The 20,489-nt window shown below is 56.6% G+C and overlaps 5 protein-coding genes across 5 annotated transcripts; 3 read left to right on the forward strand and 2 right to left on the reverse strand.

Annotated features, from left to right (window-relative positions):
• Positions 1 to 652: 652 nt before the first annotated feature.
• wdr36 (WD repeat domain 36) lies at positions 653 to 5,318 on the forward strand. Its single transcript, XM_061294107.1, has 22 exons — positions 653 to 964; positions 1,058 to 1,085; positions 1,158 to 1,258; positions 1,324 to 1,441; positions 1,541 to 1,673; positions 1,774 to 1,828; positions 1,912 to 2,044; positions 2,124 to 2,296; positions 2,362 to 2,476; positions 2,547 to 2,612; positions 2,758 to 2,847; positions 2,917 to 3,065; positions 3,141 to 3,258; positions 3,319 to 3,484; positions 3,579 to 3,687; positions 3,764 to 3,843; positions 3,903 to 4,010; positions 4,084 to 4,315; positions 4,407 to 4,517; positions 4,594 to 4,675; positions 4,758 to 4,948; positions 5,093 to 5,318. Exons 1-22 carry the CDS (start codon positions 815 to 817, stop codon positions 5,240 to 5,242), a joined length of 2,658 nt encoding a protein of 885 aa, XP_061150091.1. The 5' UTR covers positions 653 to 814; the 3' UTR covers positions 5,243 to 5,318.
• A 183-nt stretch (positions 5,319 to 5,501) lies between these two features.
• On the forward strand, positions 5,502 to 8,779 carry pisd (phosphatidylserine decarboxylase). The gene is made up of 9 exons (XM_061294127.1): positions 5,502 to 5,610; positions 6,338 to 6,381; positions 6,462 to 6,595; positions 6,863 to 6,997; positions 7,128 to 7,229; positions 7,344 to 7,467; positions 7,695 to 7,874; positions 7,995 to 8,155; positions 8,250 to 8,779. The coding sequence occupies exons 1-9, from the start codon at positions 5,567 to 5,569 to the stop codon at positions 8,472 to 8,474; spliced, it is 1,149 nt and encodes a 382-aa protein (XP_061150111.1). The 5' UTR covers positions 5,502 to 5,566; the 3' UTR covers positions 8,475 to 8,779.
• An 87-nt stretch (positions 8,780 to 8,866) lies between these two features.
• Positions 8,867 to 11,084, reverse strand: rnf224 (ring finger protein 224). The gene is made up of 3 exons (XM_061294140.1): positions 9,741 to 11,084; positions 9,431 to 9,631; positions 8,867 to 9,336 (listed from the first exon to the last, which is right to left on the reverse strand). The coding sequence occupies exons 2-3, from the start codon at positions 9,620 to 9,622 to the stop codon at positions 9,019 to 9,021; spliced, it is 510 nt and encodes a 169-aa protein (XP_061150124.1). The 5' UTR covers positions 9,623 to 9,631; positions 9,741 to 11,084; the 3' UTR covers positions 8,867 to 9,018.
• Positions 11,085 to 12,851: 1,767 nt separating this feature from the next.
• fer (fer (fps/fes related) tyrosine kinase) lies at positions 12,852 to 19,078 on the forward strand. Its single transcript, XM_061294108.1, has 20 exons — positions 12,852 to 13,011; positions 13,520 to 13,642; positions 14,170 to 14,301; positions 14,398 to 14,571; positions 14,839 to 14,938; positions 15,009 to 15,192; positions 15,388 to 15,525; positions 15,631 to 15,750; positions 15,830 to 15,952; positions 16,047 to 16,245; positions 16,322 to 16,420; positions 16,641 to 16,847; positions 16,941 to 17,063; positions 17,143 to 17,199; positions 17,347 to 17,465; positions 17,569 to 17,663; positions 17,741 to 17,864; positions 17,949 to 18,103; positions 18,381 to 18,503; positions 18,562 to 19,078. The coding sequence occupies exons 2-20, from the start codon at positions 13,571 to 13,573 to the stop codon at positions 18,696 to 18,698; spliced, it is 2,481 nt and encodes an 826-aa protein (XP_061150092.1). The 5' UTR covers positions 12,852 to 13,011; positions 13,520 to 13,570; the 3' UTR covers positions 18,699 to 19,078.
• Positions 19,006 to 20,449, reverse strand: cdc26 (cell division cycle 26 homolog). Its single transcript, XM_061294143.1, has 3 exons — positions 20,261 to 20,449; positions 19,639 to 19,730; positions 19,006 to 19,546 (listed from the first exon to the last, which is right to left on the reverse strand). The coding sequence occupies exons 2-3, from the start codon at positions 19,717 to 19,719 to the stop codon at positions 19,358 to 19,360; spliced, it is 270 nt and encodes an 89-aa protein (XP_061150127.1). The 5' UTR covers positions 19,720 to 19,730; positions 20,261 to 20,449; the 3' UTR covers positions 19,006 to 19,357.
• Positions 20,450 to 20,489: the final 40 nt, after the last annotated feature.

Genomic DNA, 20,489 nt, shown 5'->3' on the forward strand with positions numbered 1-20,489 from the left:
GCGCCGCCATACGTCGCCCCGACGGGCTCTCATCCGCTCTCACCAATCACATCCAGCGAAGCACACGAAAGGCTGAACCAATTGCAATTCCGATCGCTTTCCGACCGCCACTGATTCTAGTCCGTCCACTCCACTCGGTCGTAGCTAGCTGCTCTGTTTGAAAAAAGTAGATGCAATACGACTGGTTAGTTTTGATGCGGTCTCTGCAGAATTTTTTTTTATTTGAGTTGTATTTGTTTAATAAAACTCATGTGACGCACGGATTTCGATGAAGTTGTATTGTAATATATACAGCTTGGACATTAGCGTAAAGTCAGATTCCAGATACAATCTGAAGAGGATGACTGATATTTAGTTGGTATCTTTAAAAAGAAGAAACAGAACAGGCTGCATTGCACTGACTACTGTAAAACGTCGACGCGTTCTCTGAGGTTTTATCAACTCCGAGAAATGAGAATTTTAACTTGTTTGGAGGACTGAACCTGGCAAAATCAAAAAGATCTAAAATTATAAAATTATAAATATACAACAGACACTGAGACACACAAATCTTTCCCCCTAATTTGGATTTCAGTGGAGCCGGCGTGACGTGACGTGACGTATTTGATCTAGCTTGAAATGAGCGGAGCGGAACGTTCGGTTTGGTGTTGCAGTTTCCCACACGGGCCCTTTGTGTTGCCGACTTCCCCGGTTTCCTCTCCGGTCTTCCTCCGGCTCATCTGAATTCTATCTCGTCTTCTCCCGCTTGGCTGTCGTTGTCTTGGTCTTGGTCGTGGTCGTCTCTTGGACCGGGGCTCCGACGTTTTCGGCTTTGATGGCGGGAGGAGGCGGAAGTAGTTTGTTCAGCGGATTCCGGCTTTTGGGGCTTTACTGCAACCACGTGCCGCACGTGCTCCGCTACCATCGCAAACATCGGGAGTTCTATCTGGTGACTTCAGTGGGCAAATGTTTGCACACGTACAACGTAAGAACAAGAGCCGCTACGGCCTTCTTTCGCTGCCCTACTTGGACTTTGTGTGTGGTTCCCTTCTGACTTGTGCTTTTGTTTACGCTGCAGGTCAATCGTTTGGGCATCGTGGCCATCAGTGAGTATTGTTCTGGTTGAGGAACAAAGTGAGGGCCGCGATTGGCTGACGTTGTGTGATGCTGTCGCCTAGGTAACAGCGTCCAGGATGACATCACGTGCTTGGCGGCAGACAGGATGTTGACTTTTGCCGCCGCCGGCTCGCTGGTGCTGGCCTTCGCTAAGAACAAAGAGGTTGGGCGACTGACTCGCTCGACGGTCCTCGAGCAGGGACTGACTGGAGTGTTCTCTGCACGCAGGTGGTGATGCGTTACCGTGGACACAAACAGGAAGTGCGCCTGCTGCTTCCTTTCGGCGACCAGCTGATCTCGGTCGATGGCGGCGGGCTCCTCGTTGTCTGGGACGTTCAAAGCGGCGGTGAGTGAGGCCGCGGCCAAGGGCCACCCCCTGTGTGTGTGTGTCTGGCTATGCTTGCCGTTGCATCGCCACAACGCGTCGTGCTCTTCCTATGGGCAGAAGTGTACACGCAGCTGCACTTTGAGCCCGGCGCCTTCGAGGTGTCGGCCATGATGCACCCCAGCACCTACCTGAACAAAGTCCTGCTGGGGAGCTGCCAGGGCCCGTTGCAGCTGTGGAACCTCAAGAGCAGGTGAGCGCCAAGTCGAGTGGAGCGCAAGCCAAGAAGAAACGTCGCCGTCCTCACGCTAACGTTGGGATTTTTACCTTTGTGCGTGTGGCGCGGCCTTCAGCAAGTTGCTGTACACGTTTGCCGGCTGGTCGGCCGGCGTCACTGTGCTGCAGCAGGTGAGTGGCGCGCAGCTCCCTCTGGGTTAAGGTTGTGTGGTAGGGGGTCCATTTTTGCCAATACTGACAAATGACCTCCACAGAGCCCGGCGGTGGACGTGGTGGCTGTCGGCACGGCGACGGGCCGCATCGTCATTCACAACATCCGACTGGACGAGACGCTGATGGCCTTCACGCAGGACTGGGGCCCCATCACGTCGCTGGCTTTTCGAACAGGTGAGCGAGCGAGTGTGTGTGTGTGTGTGTGTGTTTGCTTGCGTGTGTCTGATCCGACGTCTGATTCACCCGCCCGCAGACGGGCCGCCCACGCTGGCGGCGGGAAGCCCTCAAGGTCACCTGGCCTTGTGGGACCTGGAGCGACGGCAGCTTGCGGCTCAGCTGAGACACGCCCACAAGACGGCGGTGAACGCCAGCTTCCTGCACGGCGAGCCGCTTCTCATCACCACCGCCGCCGACAACGCCATCAAGGTCGGCGCCGGCGCCGCGGCGCTTCCTCCGACCGCCTCACGCCTTTTTCTTTGCTTCTTCATCAGGTCTGGATCCTGGACCAGGAAGGGGGAGGAGCCAGGTTGCTGAGGAATCGCCAGGGTCACAGTGCCCCGCCCAGCGTCATCCGTCATTACGATGGGAAAAACATCCTCAGCGCAGGTAAGCAGCTTGACGAAGGACAGCGGCCTATTTCCATTGCCGCTCACAAGAAAATGTCTCCCCCCTGCAGGTCAAGACGGGACACTGCAGTCTTTCTCGACCGTCCACGAGCGACTCAATAAGAACCTCGGACACGGTCTGACTCCACCCACTTGCACTTGCGCACCACCTGATCCATTCTTAAAGTGTGTGCGCGCGTGTGTGCGCCCGCGTGTGCTTCTGATGAGCTGTTTGTGTTGTCTTGCTTATGCGTGTTGTTGTTGTTGTTGTTGCTTGTTTAGGCTCGCTCAATAAGAAGAAAGAGCAGAAGAAGAAGAAGGGCTTGTCGTACGAAGAGCTGCGGCTGCCCGCTGTCACCGCCTTCTCCTGCGGTTGGCGCACACGCACTCATGCGATCTCGGGGTCGAGATGACCAACATGACATCCGCGTTTATCGACAGCGGCGGCTCGCCGGTCAGACTGGGACGGCATCGTGGCGTGTCACCGTGGTCGCCTGGCGACCACCACCTGGAGCTACCAGCGCTGCACCATGGGGGAGCACCACCTCAGGCCGCCGCCGGGGTGCGGCGGCAGCGGCGCCGTCGCCACGGTAATTGCGGCGCTCTTGCCTTGCCGCCGGCCTTCCCGCGTTGATGCCGCCGCTGCCGCCTGTCTGCTTTCCCAGGCCGTCGACATCACTTCCTGCGGGAACTTTGCGCTCGTGGGGTCTTCGTGCGGCCGCGTCGACGTTTACAACCTGCAGTCCGGGCTTCACCGTGGTTGCTATGGGGACGAGCAGAAAGGTGAGTCCGCCGCCCCTCTGCGCGTATCTCCCTCCCGTTGACGCTGGCCCTTCCCGAAAGCTCACGACGGCGCAGTGCGGGGCGTGGCCACCGACACGCTCAATCAGCAGACTGTCACCGCCGCGGCCGATGGGCTCCTCAAGTTCTGGCGCTTCAAGACCCGCAGACTGGAAGACCAAATCCAGCTAAATACGGCGCCCGCGTGCATGAAGCTCCACAGGGAAAGGTAGCTAGCCACGCTTGCGCGTGAGCACATTTGTTTTGTGCCGCCGGCCAATCGTGTCGCTCACCGGCGTCGGGTCCTGTCTCCTTGCCACCAGCGGTATGCTGGCGGTGGCTCTGGATGACTTCACGCTGCTGGCGGTTGACGTGGAAACCAGGCGAGCCGTCCGCAAGTTTGCGGGTCACCTCGGCAGCACCAACGACATGGTGAGCGAGACGGGCCGAGCCGTAAGCATCCTTTAGGTTTTTCCAAGTTGCTGAGGGGCCGCCTCGCCTTTGTCAGAGTTTCAGCCCGGACGGCCGCTGGTTGATCACCGTCGGGATGGACTGCGCCGTTCGCACATGGGACCTCCCGTCCGGCAGGTGAGAGTCCCGCTCGTCTCCAACAAGTGCATGGAATCAAAGTCTGCATTCCCCCCCAGTCTGGTGGACTGCTTCCTGGTTCCCGTGGCGCCGGTGGGCGTGTCCATGTCCCCTACCGGAGACTTCCTGGCGACTTCGCACGTGGACAGCCTGGGCGTGTGCTTGTGGTCAGCCGCCAAACATTGGCTTTCTCTTCACGCAAATGAGCGCGGCCAATCACCACGCGCCTCTCCTCCTCAGGACCAATAAGAGCCTGCGTGGGCCCGTGGGGCTCCGCCCGCTGCCGCCCGACTACCGGCCAGAGACGGAGACTCTGCCGGGGGCGCCGGAGGCCGAGCGGGAGGAGACATCGGAGGAGGGAGCCGACGAGGAGGCGTACGCCTCGGCCGAGCAGTTGGGGGCGGAGCTCGTGACGCTGTCGCAGCTGCCGGAGTCCAGATGGAAACATCTGCTGTGCCTGGACACTATCAAGGTGAACGCATCATTGCGAGCGACCATTGCGCCGCGGCTCCCGTCACGCACGACACCGCCGTGACGACAATGTGACGACCGGGTGTTTTCAGAGAAGGAACAAAGCGGCGACGCCTCCCGTGTCGGGGCCGTCGGCGCCCTTCTTCCTGCCCACTGTGCCGGGCTTGACGCCGCGCTTCTCCCAACTGCAGCAGGAAAGGCAGGTTGGTGGCGGGCGGGCGGGCGCACAATTTTGTCCCGACACATTCTCGCATTGATCATCTGGTGTGTTTGTGTTAGTCAAAGGTGTCGAGCTGCAGTCTGCCATCTCGGGGCTCAAAGTTCAGTTGTGCTCTGGAGGCGGGTCTCGGCGAGGGGTCGTGTGAGTGCGTCGACACGAAATCGGATCGGGTGCGTCACGATTCCGTCATGAGTCGCCTTGCCTCCTCTTTCATCTTATCCAGTCACCGTCCCCGCGGAGCTGTTGAAGAGTTTCGGTCCGTCTGCCGTGTCGGTCGAGCTCGCCGGGCTGTCGCCTGAAGGGGGCGGAGCCAGCGGCGGCCTCTTTTTGGCCTTCATTCGCATGATCGAGAGCATGCTGGCCAGTGGGCGGGACTTTGATCTGGCGCACGCCTACCTGTCGCTCTTTCTCAAGGTAAACTGCGTTAGGAATGGTTTCGATTTCTAAGTTCTTCGCTCGTTGATTACGCGCCGGTCGCTCAAATCGGCGACTCGGCTAGAAAAGGACTAGTCGGTCGAATGGGAGATTTTCTTTCTGCAACCGTGTTTTCTTTGACAGCTTCACCTTCGCTCGGTGGCCCAGGATGCCGTTGCCATGGAAGCGTTGGTCCGCCTCTCCTCGCGGCTGGAGGCGGGTTGGGCGGAGCTCCGCGCATCCTTCAATCAGTCGCTTTGTTTGTTGACGTACGCCAAGAGCGCACTTTTGTGAAGATGCGCTTTGTGCAGGTCAATGTGCAGGTCTATGTGCTGCTTTGTTAGCAATAAAGCAAAAATGTTTCTTTTGACGTCAATGTGTTTTGAGGACTACTGTTGTTGAACCCAGCCAAGAGCAGGAAAAAGCGGGCGGAGTGTTTTTTTGCAATCAATTATGTCAGGCAATGTCGAATTGGACCCAGTTACCCGTATGGCAAGAGAAGCATGAAGTCAAGCTTTCCATTTCTTTCCTAAACGATGTGCTCAATCCCATTGACGTCACTTCGAGTGCAACGGACATAACTCCCGCCTCGTCCAACGTCACTTCCGTACACACAAGATGGCGGCGTCCTCGTGGACGGCGCGCGGCCGGACGATTTGCAGGTAATTCTTTTTTGGGCTCTTCTCCATGCTTTGAAAAGCTTGCAAGAGGCAGCAGTGCGATCGAACATGAATGACAGACGACGCACTGAATTGAATGGCGACAACCTTCACTCTTTGTCATTGTCGAAGACGTCGTTTAGATCTGCGCCTGTCATTGTCGCGTGAGCGTTATGCAGTCATCGCTGGCCGTATGATCTGATACGATAGCATTGATCACAATGTGTACCGCTGAACGAAACGAGTGAGGGTGAAGTTAAGAAGCATCGTGGACGAAGGCTCATCCGGCTGTCTACATTTGGCCGTCGAGAAATGCAATGACGTCTGTTGCGACGTCCAAAGCTGATGTGGTGTGCATTGGACTTGTGAGCTAGCTTCAAGATTACGTCCACAAGTAGCACTGAATCATGGCTATGGGCAACTTTTCCGTCTTGCAACACACGGGAGTTGGCTCCCCATGGCCTGGCTGGCTCCATGTAGTCGTCAGTCCTTGCTTTATTGCCATCCATTTCCCTCAGCAGTTCGCTAACAGAATTGAACAATATTACAAGCAATTGTTCAAGCGACTTCAAAACACACACACACACACACACACACACACAGCAAGCACTAAACACAAGTTGCGCAAGATGGACCCAACACACAAATCACGCAGTTTCAGAATCCCATCGATCAATGGCCCTCGAATGGGGTGTCTGTCGCGACGCTAACGCTAAGGTGTACGTTTCAGATTTAGTCCTGTGAGCTGCAGCCAGCGACGCTTCTTCAACTCTGGTAAGTTGAAGGAAGCCCAAGCATTGAAAGGAGGCGGGGAAGACTGAGGGCGGGTCAATCATCCGTCTCCCTTCTGTCAGGTCGCGGCTTCCTGTCGGGTTACCGGCCCCTCCCCGTCCTGGTGGCGACTGGCGGCGCTTACTACGGTTACCAGCAATACAAAAGGCGGGACCGAGCGGATGGAGCCCCGCCTGCACTGGCCACGCCCACTCAGGTGAGAAGTTGCCGTTTTGCCTCAGAAGGAGGCGGGCGGCGAAGTGGCCCCACGGCTATTTGAAAAGCCCAGTGAACGCTCGCTGGGCTGGAGTGGCCGAGGACCCGCACGGTCAACCTGGCTCTGCCTGCCTGCCTTCCTCCTGGCTGGCGTTGCTGGCAGATTGCCTTCCCCTCGCTCGCTCGCTCAGTCAGTCAGTCACCGATTGACGTCATTGGACCGCTCCCCGTTTAGCCGCTGTGACCAGGCGTGCGTCCTGTCCCGCAGGTGGCCCTCTATCGCTCCTTCCCCACCCGCCTTCTGTCTCGAGCGTGGGGTCGCGTCAACGGGGTGGAGCTCCCGACGTGGCTCCGCAAACCCGTCTACTCGCTCTACATCTGGACCTTTGGAGTCAACATGCAGGTCAGAAGACGCAACCAGCCTTGTCACTTTGAGTTGACGCCGCGGACGCTCGCACGTGCCGGGAAGCTGCGGAGCGTGCCTTAGCCGTCTCATTTGCAGCCTTAGTGCGGACCCTGGTGTCGTCCAATAGGAAGCGGCGGTCGAGGACTTGCGCCACTACCGCAATCTGGGAGAGTTCTTCCGGCGCCGTCTGAAGGCGTCGGCGCGGCCGCTTTGCTCCGCCTCCTGCCTGGTGAGACTTCCTTCCGCTACGAGCGCCTCCTCCTCCTCCTGCTGCGGCGGCGGCGGCGCAGTTCAAAAGAACGAACCGAGATGGAAATGATCGTTGACTTGTGATTGATGTCAGGTGTCTCCGGCGGACGGCAGGATCGTTCACTTGGGTCGCGTGTCCAGCTCGGAGGTGGAGCAAGTGAAGGGCGTCACGTACAGTCTGGAAGACTTCTTGGGGCCGCAAGATGGCCGAGACAAAGGTGAGCCGGGCGACGTCTGCGTCGGATACCCTCGAAACGGATAGCCGCGGCCGCCGCCGACTCCCCAAGATACTTTTGGCTGCGCCTCGAGTGAGTCGCTCTCAAGCCGTAGTGACTCTTGTTAGCGAGGCTGAAAGTGTGATGGAAGGCACGTGTGTGTGTGTGTGTGTGTGTGTGTGTGTGTGTGGAAGTGACCGCCTCGAAATGACCATTCCTTTCTTTCCCAGTGACTGCGGCTCTCTCAGCCAGCCTGAGCACGCGTGCAGAGGCGGCGTCCTTCCGGGACGGCCTCCTGACCAGTCCCGACAACGACCTGTTCCACGTTGTGGTGTACCTGGCCCCCGGCGACTATCATTGCTTCCACTCGCCGGCTGACTGGACGGTGGCGCTCAGGCGACACTTCACAGGTCACTTCCTGCTCCCTCCCGCTTTGTGTGTGTGTGTGTGTGTGTCAGTCAAGGTTGCAAAGTTCGTCAGGCATGGAGCGTGACGTATGCGGCATGAACGGAGTGAACTTGTGCGCTCAGGTTCGCTGCTGTCGGTGAGTCCGGGCGTGGCGGGCCGCGTGAAGGCGCTGTTCTGCCTCAACGAGCGCGTGGCTCTGAGCGGCCGATGGCGCCACGGCTTCTTCTCCTTCACGGCCGTGGGCGCCACCAACGTGGGCTCCATCCGTATCTACTTTGACCGAGTGGGTGGTCGCCCAAGGCACATATGGAAGCCGCCGGCTAGGGAAATGCGCGGCTAAGGCGTGGCGCGCCGTGTCCTGTTTGTGGCGCTTTCAGGAGCTGCGGACAAACGCGCCGGGCGACCTCAAAGGCCATTTCCACGACCTGCGTTACGGGGAGGAGCCGGCCAAAGGGGGCGTGGCCCTGCAGCGGGGGGAGGCGGTGGGCGAGTTCAACTTGGGCTCCACCGTGGTGGTCCTCTTCGAAGCCCCGAAAGCTTTCACCTTCAGCGTCGAGCCGGGACAAAGCGTCAGGGTGGGCGAGGGCCTGGGCAGCCTTTGAGCTGGCTTCAACTTTGCCCGCTAAATATCAGGGCGTGAGCTCCCCTAGTGCCTTGCGGTGGCTCTGTTGTCGCAATTGTCCTTGTTTGGAAGCTTTTTGGAAGGCCTCGTGATTTAAGGCCTGCCCCTGAAAGACTTTTTTTCAATGAAGAGCTGCGGTTTGGTTGACGTGTGCGGGCGGGCCACCCTGGGCATCTCGCTTGCATTTCTTGCTTGCACGGACGGACAAAGGGCGAGTGCATGAGTGTCGTCGGAATGCACGCTCTGCTTGTTTGCAATAAAAACAAAAAAAGGATTGTAATGAAAGTCGGTTATTAGTGGATTTGCGCTTTTGGCTGCCACCGCTGCCGTCGCAATAGGTCACGTGTCACGGTGGGCCATGGTTTCCACACCTCTCATTCAATAGATTTATTTGCAATCGGAAGTCCGGCCGTGCGCTGTCAATGTGAAAGCCGATCGGGGCTTGGAGTTCAAGTCAAGTTAGCGTGCGGTAAGATCAGGTCCATTTGAACGGTCTCAATGCTGGTCTGACCCCGCCCCTTGCTTTAGCCCCGCCCCATGCGGCAGCAGCAGCAGCACAGCCAATAGGAAAGCGGCTTGCAGCACTCGCCGTGGCTTTGAAAGCGTGGCTGGGCGAGGCCCCCGTGCGACCACGCCTCGGCGCCGGCTGCGTCCTTCCCCGCCCAAGCGCTCTTCCCGGCCGCCGCCGTCCCCTCGCCGCTGGACGACGTCTCGGCGACGCAAGGGGCAGAGTGGGCGTGCGTCTTGAGGGCCAGGAAGCAGGTCAAGTCCAGGTCCAGTGCGGCGGCTCCCCCCCGGGGACGGGGCGTGTTCTGGCGACACTGAGGACACGGGATCCATACCTGAGCGAGAGCAAATGGGAGGCGAGGTAGTCCCAAACGTCATAACGAAGGAACCCCGAGTCGATGGTAGCCGCCGCCGACAGGAGTCCCTCACCTGCTCGTTGATGACGGCGTCCAGTCGCTTCACGCACGCCTGGCAGAAGGTGTGGCCGCAGTGCAGTCGCCGCGGCAGCCGCGCCGCCAGGTCATAGCGCCCGAAACACACGATGCACCGCAGGGCTGCCTCCGCCGCCGCCGCCGCCGGGCTGCCTCCGCCGCCACCCGCCTCTTCGGCTTCGCTGGACATGCTGATGAGCTAAATGCAGACGTGCGGCGAGATTCTGACGGCGTGTCAGTTGCCAGATGGCACTAGAGGTGGCGCGGCGTTGAGTGCAGGTCCACCAGAAGCCCGAAAACAAACATACCGGGTGATGTCACATCCTAGCCGTTTCGGCGGTGGCGGCGGGATCCTGCTCATTCGCTCGCCGTCACGCCGCTTGGATGAAATATTCAAGGAGTTTCTTTCCGTTGGCCGCCGCTTCTCAGGTTGCGCTCGTAAGCGGCGGTTGCCGAGCAACCGGGGCAACAGGGGCTTGCGTCGCCTGTGATCGGACGCAGTTGGCCTCGCAAGTTGATCCTTTTCCCAATTGATCCCAATTGCATTTGTCGGTAGACGCATCCCATCTGTTAGCGGACACGTGTAGACTGGGATCAATAAGGGCGACTGAAATTGGGCTTCCCTGTAAGACCAACTCGATGAGCCCGTTGTGACATCCTTGAACGGTCGCGAGGAACGCTGATGCGCGCTGCAGATGTTTCTGTCTGGCAGAACGCCGTTCACAACATCATCCATCGATTCAGCAAACAAATAGCTCGTTCATTCTGTTCAATAACTTCTTTGACAAAGATGAATGACAAACCCATCACTTGAAGGATTTGGACTTTTAGTCTTGTACTCGGCCAAGTGGACAAAATGTCCTTTGTCTTGTATTGTATTATATCATGTGTGTTAATGTGTGTGTGTGTGGGGGGGGGGGGGGGGGGTAAAGTGTTGTGTGTAAAGAAACAATCGCAACATCAAGAATACAATTTTGAGGTCATATCATCCAATAAGCTTCTCCAGCCAGCCAGCCAGTTAATCAGTCAAGTCCTGATAAAAACACTGAAAACATTCCAACATCGTAAAATCAATATTTGGATGGCGAAAGAACACCAAGTGACACATTCAGTCTTTCATTTTCTTTGCATTAACGGGAGGGAGGGAGGGAGGTAGGGAGGCCTGTCTGTTGTCTGCTGCTAGGGCCCAGTTGCTATGGGCAAGCACCCAGCAGCTAGGTGTTAGCGGCTAGCAGGAAGCAACTAGTCGTTAGTGGCGAGCTGTTAGCGCCGCAGTCGCTAGCGTGTAGTCGTTTGCAGCTAGCTACTAGCAGGTAGGTCAGCCTAACAAAGCTGCGGCCGTTTCACATCTCTTCAGTCGGCGGCATCGTCCATCCACGGGGCCAATCAGCGGCGGCGGCGCAGTGACATCACTTCCTCCTCCTGCAGCGGTAGCAGCAGGCACAGCGCCCGCCGGCGCCGTCCTCGTCCGCTTCCTTCACCAAATACGCCGGCGGGGCCACGTAGGGGTCGTTGCCGTTGAGCGCCGCCGGGTTGCCAATCACCGTGGCGCCGTCGGTCGACGTGCGCAGATGGGCGCGGGGGATGGTCACTTGACCGTACGGGTTGTCCAGCGACACGCGAATGTTGGACGACATGGTGCTGCCGGCGAGCTGACAAGAGACGGACGAGAAATGTCACAAATGAGTTGAACAAAGGTCGCACTTCCGTGTCTTTAGTAAGAGCGGCCAGCCAGCCAGCGCAAATTGCGATGGAAACCCGAATGGAATCGTTGTGTGAAGGAGAGAGAAGAAAAACGGGCCACTGTCTTGCTTGCTGTACTTGCAGTGTGTATCGGCAGCTGGTATCGACAGCTGGTATCGGCGGCGGCGGCGGCAGCGGCCTCCTCCATGACCCCATACATTGGGCCGATGCCGCCGTTCTTGATTCCAATTGTCTGCCAATTGCTTTTTTATGGTTTGGTTCTGGCACAAAAGTTGAACCCACCACAAAATGTAGTACACATTGGAATAAGGATGGCTCTGAATTTGTTTGGGTGACTGCTGAGATTTGTCACCAAATGATTGACAAAGTCTTGTGCCAATTTGTTCAAATGGGACATTTTATTGCCGTTGTTCCAAAAGTCGCTGGCTGAGATTCCAACGGCGTTCCGCAACGGTGGAGGCTCGCCTCGGCCTCGGCTTAGGGCTTGGCGGCGGCCTCCCGCTCACCACCCGCAATGAGGATGCCTCAAATGGGAGTAAAAAGACGCAACGGGAGTCCGATTTGAGGGAGAAAAGTGTGACTTGCCTGTTGAAGCTGACGTGTCTTCAGGACCAAAGTTGAGCTGTGGCAAAAGACAATGGAAAGCTCTCACCCCCTCTCTCTCTCTCACCCCCTCTCTCTCTCTTGAAGCTGGCTCGACCGCCCGGACCTGTTTAACCGGACGACACGCCCTCCTCGGAGTGCACCAACATCCCATCCCCTTTTGCGTAACAGGTGGAATGTTGACAATATGAGTGGCCAATAATTAAGCCAGGAAAGAAGGCTTACCCACGGTGGCATTTTCACTTTCGACTCACTCGCTAGTCAATAAGCTTTGCTCTGATTGGCTGGATGGATGGATGGCTGTTCTCCTCAATTGGAAACAGCTTCGCTCTCGCCGTTAGGCGGCGGCAAGATGGCCGTGGCAAAATTCAGCGGGCCCACTCCAAGGCCCGCTGAATTTTGCACGCCCATCCACGAAACACAGGTCCCCGAACGCTTTTGTCGTGTTTCTCCCCAAATAAATTTGAAGCCATCGGCAGCGGCTGGGAGCTTTGCTCAGGCGCACGGTCGCCGCTTGAGCTTTGCTGAGTCCGGTGGGCCCGTAGCACAACCAAGGGGACGCACGCCTTCGACCATGAGGGTGTCGGGCGGGCCCCTTGCAATTTCCTCGTCTGCCGTCGAAAGAAAGAAGGAAAGCTTTCAATTGGATTCGGTTGTGGCAACCTGCACAGATATTTTGCTCATTTGGAGGGGCTTCCTTTGGCGTATGCATAAAACAACAACATTTTGATGGCATGGGACTTTTGGAAAAACACATCAGCAGAGGCATCTTGAGTGACACGACTTTAGAATGTTCAGTCACATTTATTTCCAATTTCCAATTTTTTTTTTCCCTTCCTCTTTTTTCTTCCAGCAGCAAAATACTAGAATTAAAAGTGATATTCAGACTTTTGTTGGGCTTGGAAATGATCACTTTGCCACGTCTGCAGTATATATCGTATTTCAGTTGGTTTGTCGTGTGTGCTGTTGGCTATCGATTGCGTCTACGAGTATCGATTCGGAGGATTGACAAAAAACAACAACTCATCAACTCGTGGATTTGGAAGGGAGAAAAAAAAGCAAAATGGCGTCTTGGTATCGCGTTTCCGTTTCCGGCGGAAGCTCCTCCTTGTTAGCCTTAGCTCTTAGCTCCGCGGAGGACGGCATCGGGAGAAAGTGCGAAACGGAGGAGAAAAGCTGCTCAAGGGGCGAGATGAGCGCGGACGGGGACCGCAGAGGACCGCGGTGACCGGACACCGAGTGTGTCACCCTAACCCAATTGCCGCTTTCCGGGTGCGTTGGCGCCGCCGCAGGCAGGAGAGCCACAAGACGCGCGCGGATGGTCCCACCCGGGGACTCGACTCACTCCTTCCGCACGCACTTTTCCTTTAGTTTGCCAGCAGCCGGCGCTTCGGTGTTGTCGCCGGGCTGGGGCTCTGGCTGGGGCTCCGGCTGGGGCTCGGGCTCGGGCTCCGGCTGGGGCTGGGGCTCCGGCTGGGGCTGGGGCTCCGGCTGCTGTAGACGCAGCAGTAGCTTGGGAGTTGGTCCAGGGGCGAGCAGCCATTGTTGTGATGTGCTTTACTTTGCTGTTGCTCGCTTTTAACATTCGTATGACCGCGAGGGAGTGTTTAGCACTTAACACGTTCATCTCACGTTGACATATTGGAAGAATGAAAGTTGTTTGAAATGAAAACCAATTCCAACAAGTGCCCAGAAGGTTAAGTCAGCGTTGTTGACACCCCCCCCCCCCCCTTTCTCTTTCTCTTTCTCCCTTTCTTTTATTTTGGGGGTCTCTCCTCAGTGGATCATGCAAACTTCCCCCCGTCGACTTTGCCGTTACGCCGCCTGACACATGATGGGCTTCGGTCGGGATCTAAGGAATTCCCATGAGGGATTACTCAAACTGCAGGATTGGGAATTAAAGGTATGTAGGCCTTTTACACACACTCTCCTCCTCCTCCTCTTCCTCCTCCTTCTCGCAAGCAGGAATTAGGGCCGCGGCGGACAATCATCGCAAAAGAAGTCTGAGCAAAATGTGGCATGGGAATGTCTCAAGGATTTCAGTTGTGTGCTCTCAAATTCAGAGTATTCCGACAATTTGACGTAGGGCCTGACTGATTCTATTGGATGATTTTTTTAAAAGATTTTTCACGTTACTAAGTGACAACATAAGAGAAAGCGAATGTCTGAAACAAATTGATCTCGTCCGCTCTTTGCCGCTGTCTCGTCAAACAAAAAGGTGCGCTATGCAAAGTCTTTTATTCATTGCAAATTCATTGACTGACCTTTATTTTGTGGTGCCAAATATCGGAATCGCCGACGTGAGTTTGGAAACCGTCGGTCACGGCTAAAATAGTCAAGTTGCTAATGAACGGATTATTTGCACCACCTGGAAGGCAACGTCACGCCAGCTGCGGCGTCCGCGTTGACGCCGATCGTGTATGTCTTCAGCTGCTAGAGACGGTCAAGCGTTTCATGACCCTGCGCGTGAAGAGCGACAAGGAGTACGCCGCCCTGCTGCTCAGCTTGACGCAGCAGGTGGAGAAACAGGAAGCGGCCGACTACGTCAGCACCGTCAGCAAGGTGAGCGGCGAGGCGGACGCCGACCTTCGGTCACCGCCGCCGACCTTCGGTCACCGCCGCCGACCTTCGTTCACCGCCGCGCCCGTCTCGTTACAGTCGTGGTCGCAGGTGGTGCGTCAGACGGAGGCGCTGGGTCGCGTCATGCGGGGTCACGCCGATGACCTGAACTCGGGTCCGCTGCACCGCCTGGCCACGCTCATCAGAGACAAGCAGCAGGTGAAGAAGAGCTACCAGAGTCTTCATCAGCAGCTGGAGAGCCACAAGCACAAGGTCTGCCGCAAATCTTTTTTGGGGCTTCCCATTTCATGGGCCTTGATTTTTGCGGGATTTCCAAATTGCACTTTTTCGTCGTCATTTGTGCTGCATTTCAAAATAGCCCTTTCCACCGAGCGACCTGCTCTCTCTCTTTCTGCTTTTAAATCTTGCGCTCAACAAACGCTCCCAATCTTTCCAAAGTTGTCGTCGAAGCGAATGAAGCCGCTGTGGGAAGTGGCCGAGATATATAAATGAGAAAAAAGCAACGTCACTCTCTGCCAGGTGACCAGGAGCGACCTGGACAAGCTCAAGTCGACGTATCGCCAGCTGAGCCGCGACGCCAACAGCGCCAAGGACAAGTATCGGGAAGCTCTCGCCAAAGGTTTGCCCTGGTGCCGGCCGAAAAGTTGACTGGGCCGCCCCGAAAGGTCTCTTCAGATTTCTTTGGGCAGGCCGCGAGGCGGAGCGGGCTCACGAGCGCTACGACAAAGCCACGGCCAAGCTCCACAACCTGCACAACCAGTACGTGGTGGCCGTGCGCGGGGCGCGCGCTGCGGAGGAAGAACATCGCCGGCGCGCGGCGCCCGCGCTCCTCGACGCCCTCCAAAGGATGCAGGAAGACATGACGCTGGCGCTGTGAGTATCGCCCGCAAAGCGTGTGGCCCATCAAAGGCGGGAACATTTGAGAGAAGTGCTCGCTCGCTCGGCTCGCTTGCTTTCTTTTGCTTGGCCTTGCATTCCTCTCCAATGGCAAGGGGAATTGCCAGAAGGTGGGATAGGATAGATGAGCAGCGGGCGGGTGCTCACCACCCGTGCCAAATGTGTGTGCAGGAAGAACATTCTGGAAGAGTACTGCGAGATCAGCAGTCTGCTGACTGACGAGGTCGTCAAAGTCCATCGTGAGATTTCTGCGGCGGTGCAGCAGATCGACCCGCTGGCCGAGTACCAGCACTTCATCGAGGCATACAGGTGGCCCGGGCGGGTGGATTGGCCTTTTGGGGCTTCCCGACAGCAGCGCCGCTGACCTGCGCGCGGGCCTGCCTGCCGGTCTGCCTGCCTGCCTGTGCCACGCAGGTCTCCCGAGAGCCCCGAGGCCAGCGTGGAGTTCGACGCGTCGCTGCTGGACGAGGCGGACCACCTGTCGGCCGACGAGATCCTCTGGAACACGCTGACGGCCGACGGTCTTCGGGCCATGTGAGCGGCCGGAAGGATCCTTCCTGTTGTGCCCCCAAATAGAAAATCCTTCCTAATTTGCGCATTGCCTCGTGCACAGGTTGTCGTCTGCCACGGAGGAGTTGGCGCTGACTCAGCAGAATCTGAGGACCAAAGAGGCCCTGGCGGACGACCTGGACGCCAAGATCAGCAGTGGCCAGCAGAACGCGGACAGGAAGTCCGAGTCAGTGTCTGCGGCGTGCCTCTTTGTTTGTCTGTCTGTGTGTGTGTGTGTCTGTCTGATCTACGTGTGTGTGTGTGTGTGTGTGTGTCCTCAGCTGCGTGCTCCTCCTCAGTCAGAAGCTGTCCCTCCTGGAGCTGCGCCAAAGCGTCCAATCGCTGCGCAGCTCCGAAGCCCGCCTCTCCTCCCAGAAGGCCTTGCTGGACGCCACGATGGCGGACGCCCCGCCGCCGCCGCCTCCTCCTCCGCCGCCGGCTCCGCCCTACGAGGACGACAGCCGCTCGCTGGGCTCGGCCGTAAGGGCGCTTATCCCCGATGAGAGAGAGAGAGCCCGCTTTGCCTCACGCCTTGCTTTGTCTCTGCTCCTTCCAGGATAGAGGCAAGGAGAAGAGCTCTCGCTTGGACACGCTGCGTCACTCGCTGGCCGGAATGATCCGCTCGCCAAAAGCCATGTTGGCCTCCTCGTCCTCGGTGAGACGCCCTCCAAAACGTTGCCGTCCGTCCACGTCCCAAAATCCCGCACTTGGCCAACAATCACGCACGCGGTCTTCCATGTCAAAATGGATCATGGACCCTCCCCCATTTTTGGATCCATACTAGTCTTTTCCATGAGTTAGATTTTTTTTTGCCAAACATTTCAAGCGGCCAAATTTTCATCTACTTTTCCAAATGACGCGTTCCCTTTTGTCAGCATTTCTTCGACGTCGTCCCGTCGTCGGAGCGCCCCCTGGCGGAGCAGGAGTGGTACCACGGCGCCATCCCGCGCACAGAGGCCCAAGAGCTGCTTCGGCAGCAGGGTGACTTCCTGGTGAGGGAGAGCCACGGAAAACCGGGAGAGTACGTCCTGTCCGTTTTCTCGGACGACCAGCGGCGACACTTCATCATCCAGTTTGCCGACGTACGTGTGTGTGTGTGTGCGTGCCCGCTGTCGGAACCGATGCGCGCTCACCCTAACCCCGCTTTGACGCTGGCCGTCTTTCTCGTTGCCTAGAGTCAGTACCGCTTCGAGGGGACGGGCTTCGCCAATATCCCGCAGCTCATCGAGCACCACTTTTCCACCAAGCAGCTCATCACCAAAAAGTCCGGCGTGGTGCTCCTCAACCCCGTCGTCAAGGTACCTGATGGCCCGCAAGCGACTCCATGACGTCGCCCAGGTGTGTCACCCGTGTGTGTATTCTCTCTCACCTGCGCAGGACAAAAAGTGGATCCTCAACCACGAGGACGTGGCGCTGGGCGAGCTGCTGGGCAAGGTGAGTGCGACATGAATGAAGAACACGCGTGCAAAAGCAAAATAAACAACAGTTTTCATCACATTGATGCAATGGCGGGTGGGCCAGGGCCAGGGCCAGCGCCAGCGAGCTCGGGCCGGAGATGAACCCGTCTTGATCTTCCCGCAGGGCAACTTTGGCGAGGTGTTCAAGGGGACGTTGCTGCGAGATAAAACGCCGGTGGCTGTCAAAACCTGCAAAGAAGACTTGCCTCCGGAACTCAAGATCCGCTTCCTGTCAGAGGCCAGGTTGGGCCCCCCGCATCCAGATTGACGGCGGTGGTGGCGGGCCTTTCCATGGCCAGCTTCCGTTTGATGCCTCCCTCCCTCCCTCCCTCCCTCCTGTGTTCAGGATCCTGAAACAGTACGACCACCCCAACATCGTCAAGCTGATCGGCGTGTGCACTCAGAGGCAGCCCATCTACATCGTGATGGAGCTGGTTCCAGGTAGGTAGGCGCGCCGTCCCTCCGTCTGTCCGTGCCTCTCCGTCCTTTGTGAGCCCGGCTCTCGGCCGCCTCGTCAGGCGGCGACTTCCTGTCCTTCCTCAGGAAGAAAAAGGACGAGCTGAAGACCAAGCAGCTGCTGCGCTTGGCCGTGGACGCGGCGGCGGGCATGGCCTACTTGGAGAGTAAGAACTGCATCCACAGGTGAGTGGCGGCGATGACCACGCCCCCTGCTGGCGCTTGTTCGCTCACACGGTGCTGTGCTGTGCTGTGCCTGCGCCCTGCCAGGGACCTGGCGGCCAGGAACTGCCTGGTGGGCGAAGGCACTTTGCTGAAGATCAGCGATTTCGGGATGAGTCGCCAGGAAGACGACGGCGTTTACTCGTCGTCCGGACTCAAGCAGATTCCCATCAAGTGGACCGCGCCGGAGGCGCTCAACTACGGTGAGGAAGCATTTATTCTCAGCGTCAGTCGTGAGCACTCGAAAGGCGGCTGGCTGGCTGGCTGGCTGGACGGCCAATCCCCACCGGCTTCCGACTCTTGACGTCTTGGAGGAAGGTTTGACAAGCCCCGATCGCAAGCGGAAGAACCTTTGGTTAAAAACGTCGAGCAAAGCCATTGGGCCTTTTTTTTTTTTTTTTTTAATCCATCAAATCCGTCTTCCAAGCTTGATGACAAGCAATGCGAGTGGCGAGTGAAGGGCGGCCCTTTGACCCGCAGGTCGTTACACCTCCGAAAGCGACGTGTGGAGTTACGGCATCCTGCTGTGGGAAACCTTCAGTCTGGGGGTGTGCCCTTACCCGGGCATGACCAATCAGCAGGCCCGTGAGCAGGTGGAGAAAGGTGAGCATTGTCTCCCGCTGCAATACGCCCGCCCGCCCGCTGACCCTGCAGTCGCTAGGTTACCGGATGGCGTGTCCTCAGCGGTGCCCAGACGACGTGTACAAGGTGATGCAGCGCTGTTGGCAGTACAGCCCGGAAGAACGACCCAAGTTCGCCGAACTGCAGCGAGACCTGGCCGCCATCAAGAAGAAATGACGGGGCCTCCTTATTTGGTGCCGGTGGGTGCTTTTTTGTTTTGCGCGTGTGGCATTTGAACAGTACCAATGTCAGACGTGGACGTTTGCGCGGCACTGCTACCAAATGGGTTTAGCGCCAGCTGCCGTGACTCCCGTCGGCAAAGGAGAATCAAACAGGAAACGTGCGCGCTTTCATCGATAATGACAACAAATAAAATCAGTTAGAATGTTGTTTTCACATGAAACTAATTGATTTCCTTTCTAACCCTGTAACCACAGCAACCACACTAATGGCTTTATATACAGTATATATATATGTGTGTACATTCATGCTTTACTTTTTATTTGTATTTATTCTTTTTGTTTCTCAGCAAATCTTAAAAAACTTTGAAAAGACAATCAGTAATCATGTTATTTCTTGATGTGATGAGTCTTGAGAGGACAGAGTGGCCACCCGGTGCCGCCTTTCCGTACGTCGCTAGTCCCGCCGACTAATGAAAGCTTTTAGAAAGCAATTGCTGCATTTAGGACGTAAATCAAACCTTTGCGTGTTGATCACAGCGCGGGGCTGTAGCTCCATTACGGCAGCAGCTCCCGAAAGATAATGGCTTAAAAAAAACCCCAAAGTACATCCAATTCAGGCCTTAGTGATGTCGACTAATTGCAACTCAAGTGAATTTATGAAAATTGTAAACTTCCAAAGAGGGTGGGCAGGGTGGTGGCTTTGGGGTGCGGTTTGTAGCCAATTCGCTCCGCCCTCGACGCAGCGGTACAGCTGGGCGGGGTTTCAATGACGTCAGTGCTGCCCACAGAGTCCCCGCCCACTCCGGCTCCCGACTCCACCTCTTCTCGTTGCCGTTTCCGTGCCTGCAGGAAAGGAAAGCAACAAGCAGGGAATCCAAATGCGCTCTTTTGCTTTGCCCGACCAGAGTGAGTCAGATGGCAAATGGAGAAATGACCTCGAGCTCTTTCTTGATGCTCTCAAACTCGTCCGTGTCATCGATCTTAAGCTCCAGACGAGTTGGTTTTCTCCTCAACATCTTTTCGGAAGCTGGTGAAAATGTCAGTACAAATCAACAGCCACGAGCTTGACTCAATCCCGATGGTTATCTTCAATCGTTCAAAATGTGCGAACGTATGTTTACCTTGCTTTACGTGCTGTGTATGTACAGTATATTCATAGTCAAGTCATCATTGACAAAAATCTGCCATTTCAGCCCAAGTTTACAATGGTGAAAGTGTTTATAAGGCTTAATAAGTTTCGGTCTTACGTTATATCTGTGCATCTTACTCTTGCTGACGTATGTATGTACGTACGTACGTATGGATTCGATGCTTGTCAGCCAAACATGGGAATTGGGGGTGTTTGCTGCAATTTAACTTCTCTAAGTACGCCATTACTTGAGTAACCCAAAGAAGTCCACCGAGTTGAAGAGCTTGGCAAGCGGTTGAAGAGCTTGGCAGGCGCTTGACACTAGCGCTTAGCCCATGCTGACTGACGCATTTCCCAACGTTTGGCGTGAACGCGGCGAAAAGGGTGCTTTCTCCCGCCTTTGACGCAACAAGTACGCAAAAATGTACCTGTTCAATTGATTCCAAGTTGCGTTGTGTCCTCGCCGAAATGACTTTTGTAGTCTTTTGCGGCTTGAGATGTTGTCGTTTTTCGTTGCTGTAGCAGCGCCTACAGGAAGCGCAACCTCTTCTTCTTCTTCTTCCGTCAGATTTTCCGCAGTGCAGCCGTAACGCGGCGTAATACTGCCCTCCACGGCTACAAGATGGAAGAAATCGCTAGCGAGCGAGCGAGCGAGCA

The sequence above is a fragment of the Syngnathus typhle genome, linkage group LG12 (assembly GCF_033458585.1).
Source record: "Syngnathus typhle isolate RoL2023-S1 ecotype Sweden linkage group LG12, RoL_Styp_1.0, whole genome shotgun sequence".
Lineage (NCBI taxonomy): Eukaryota > Metazoa > Chordata > Actinopteri > Syngnathiformes > Syngnathidae > Syngnathus > Syngnathus typhle.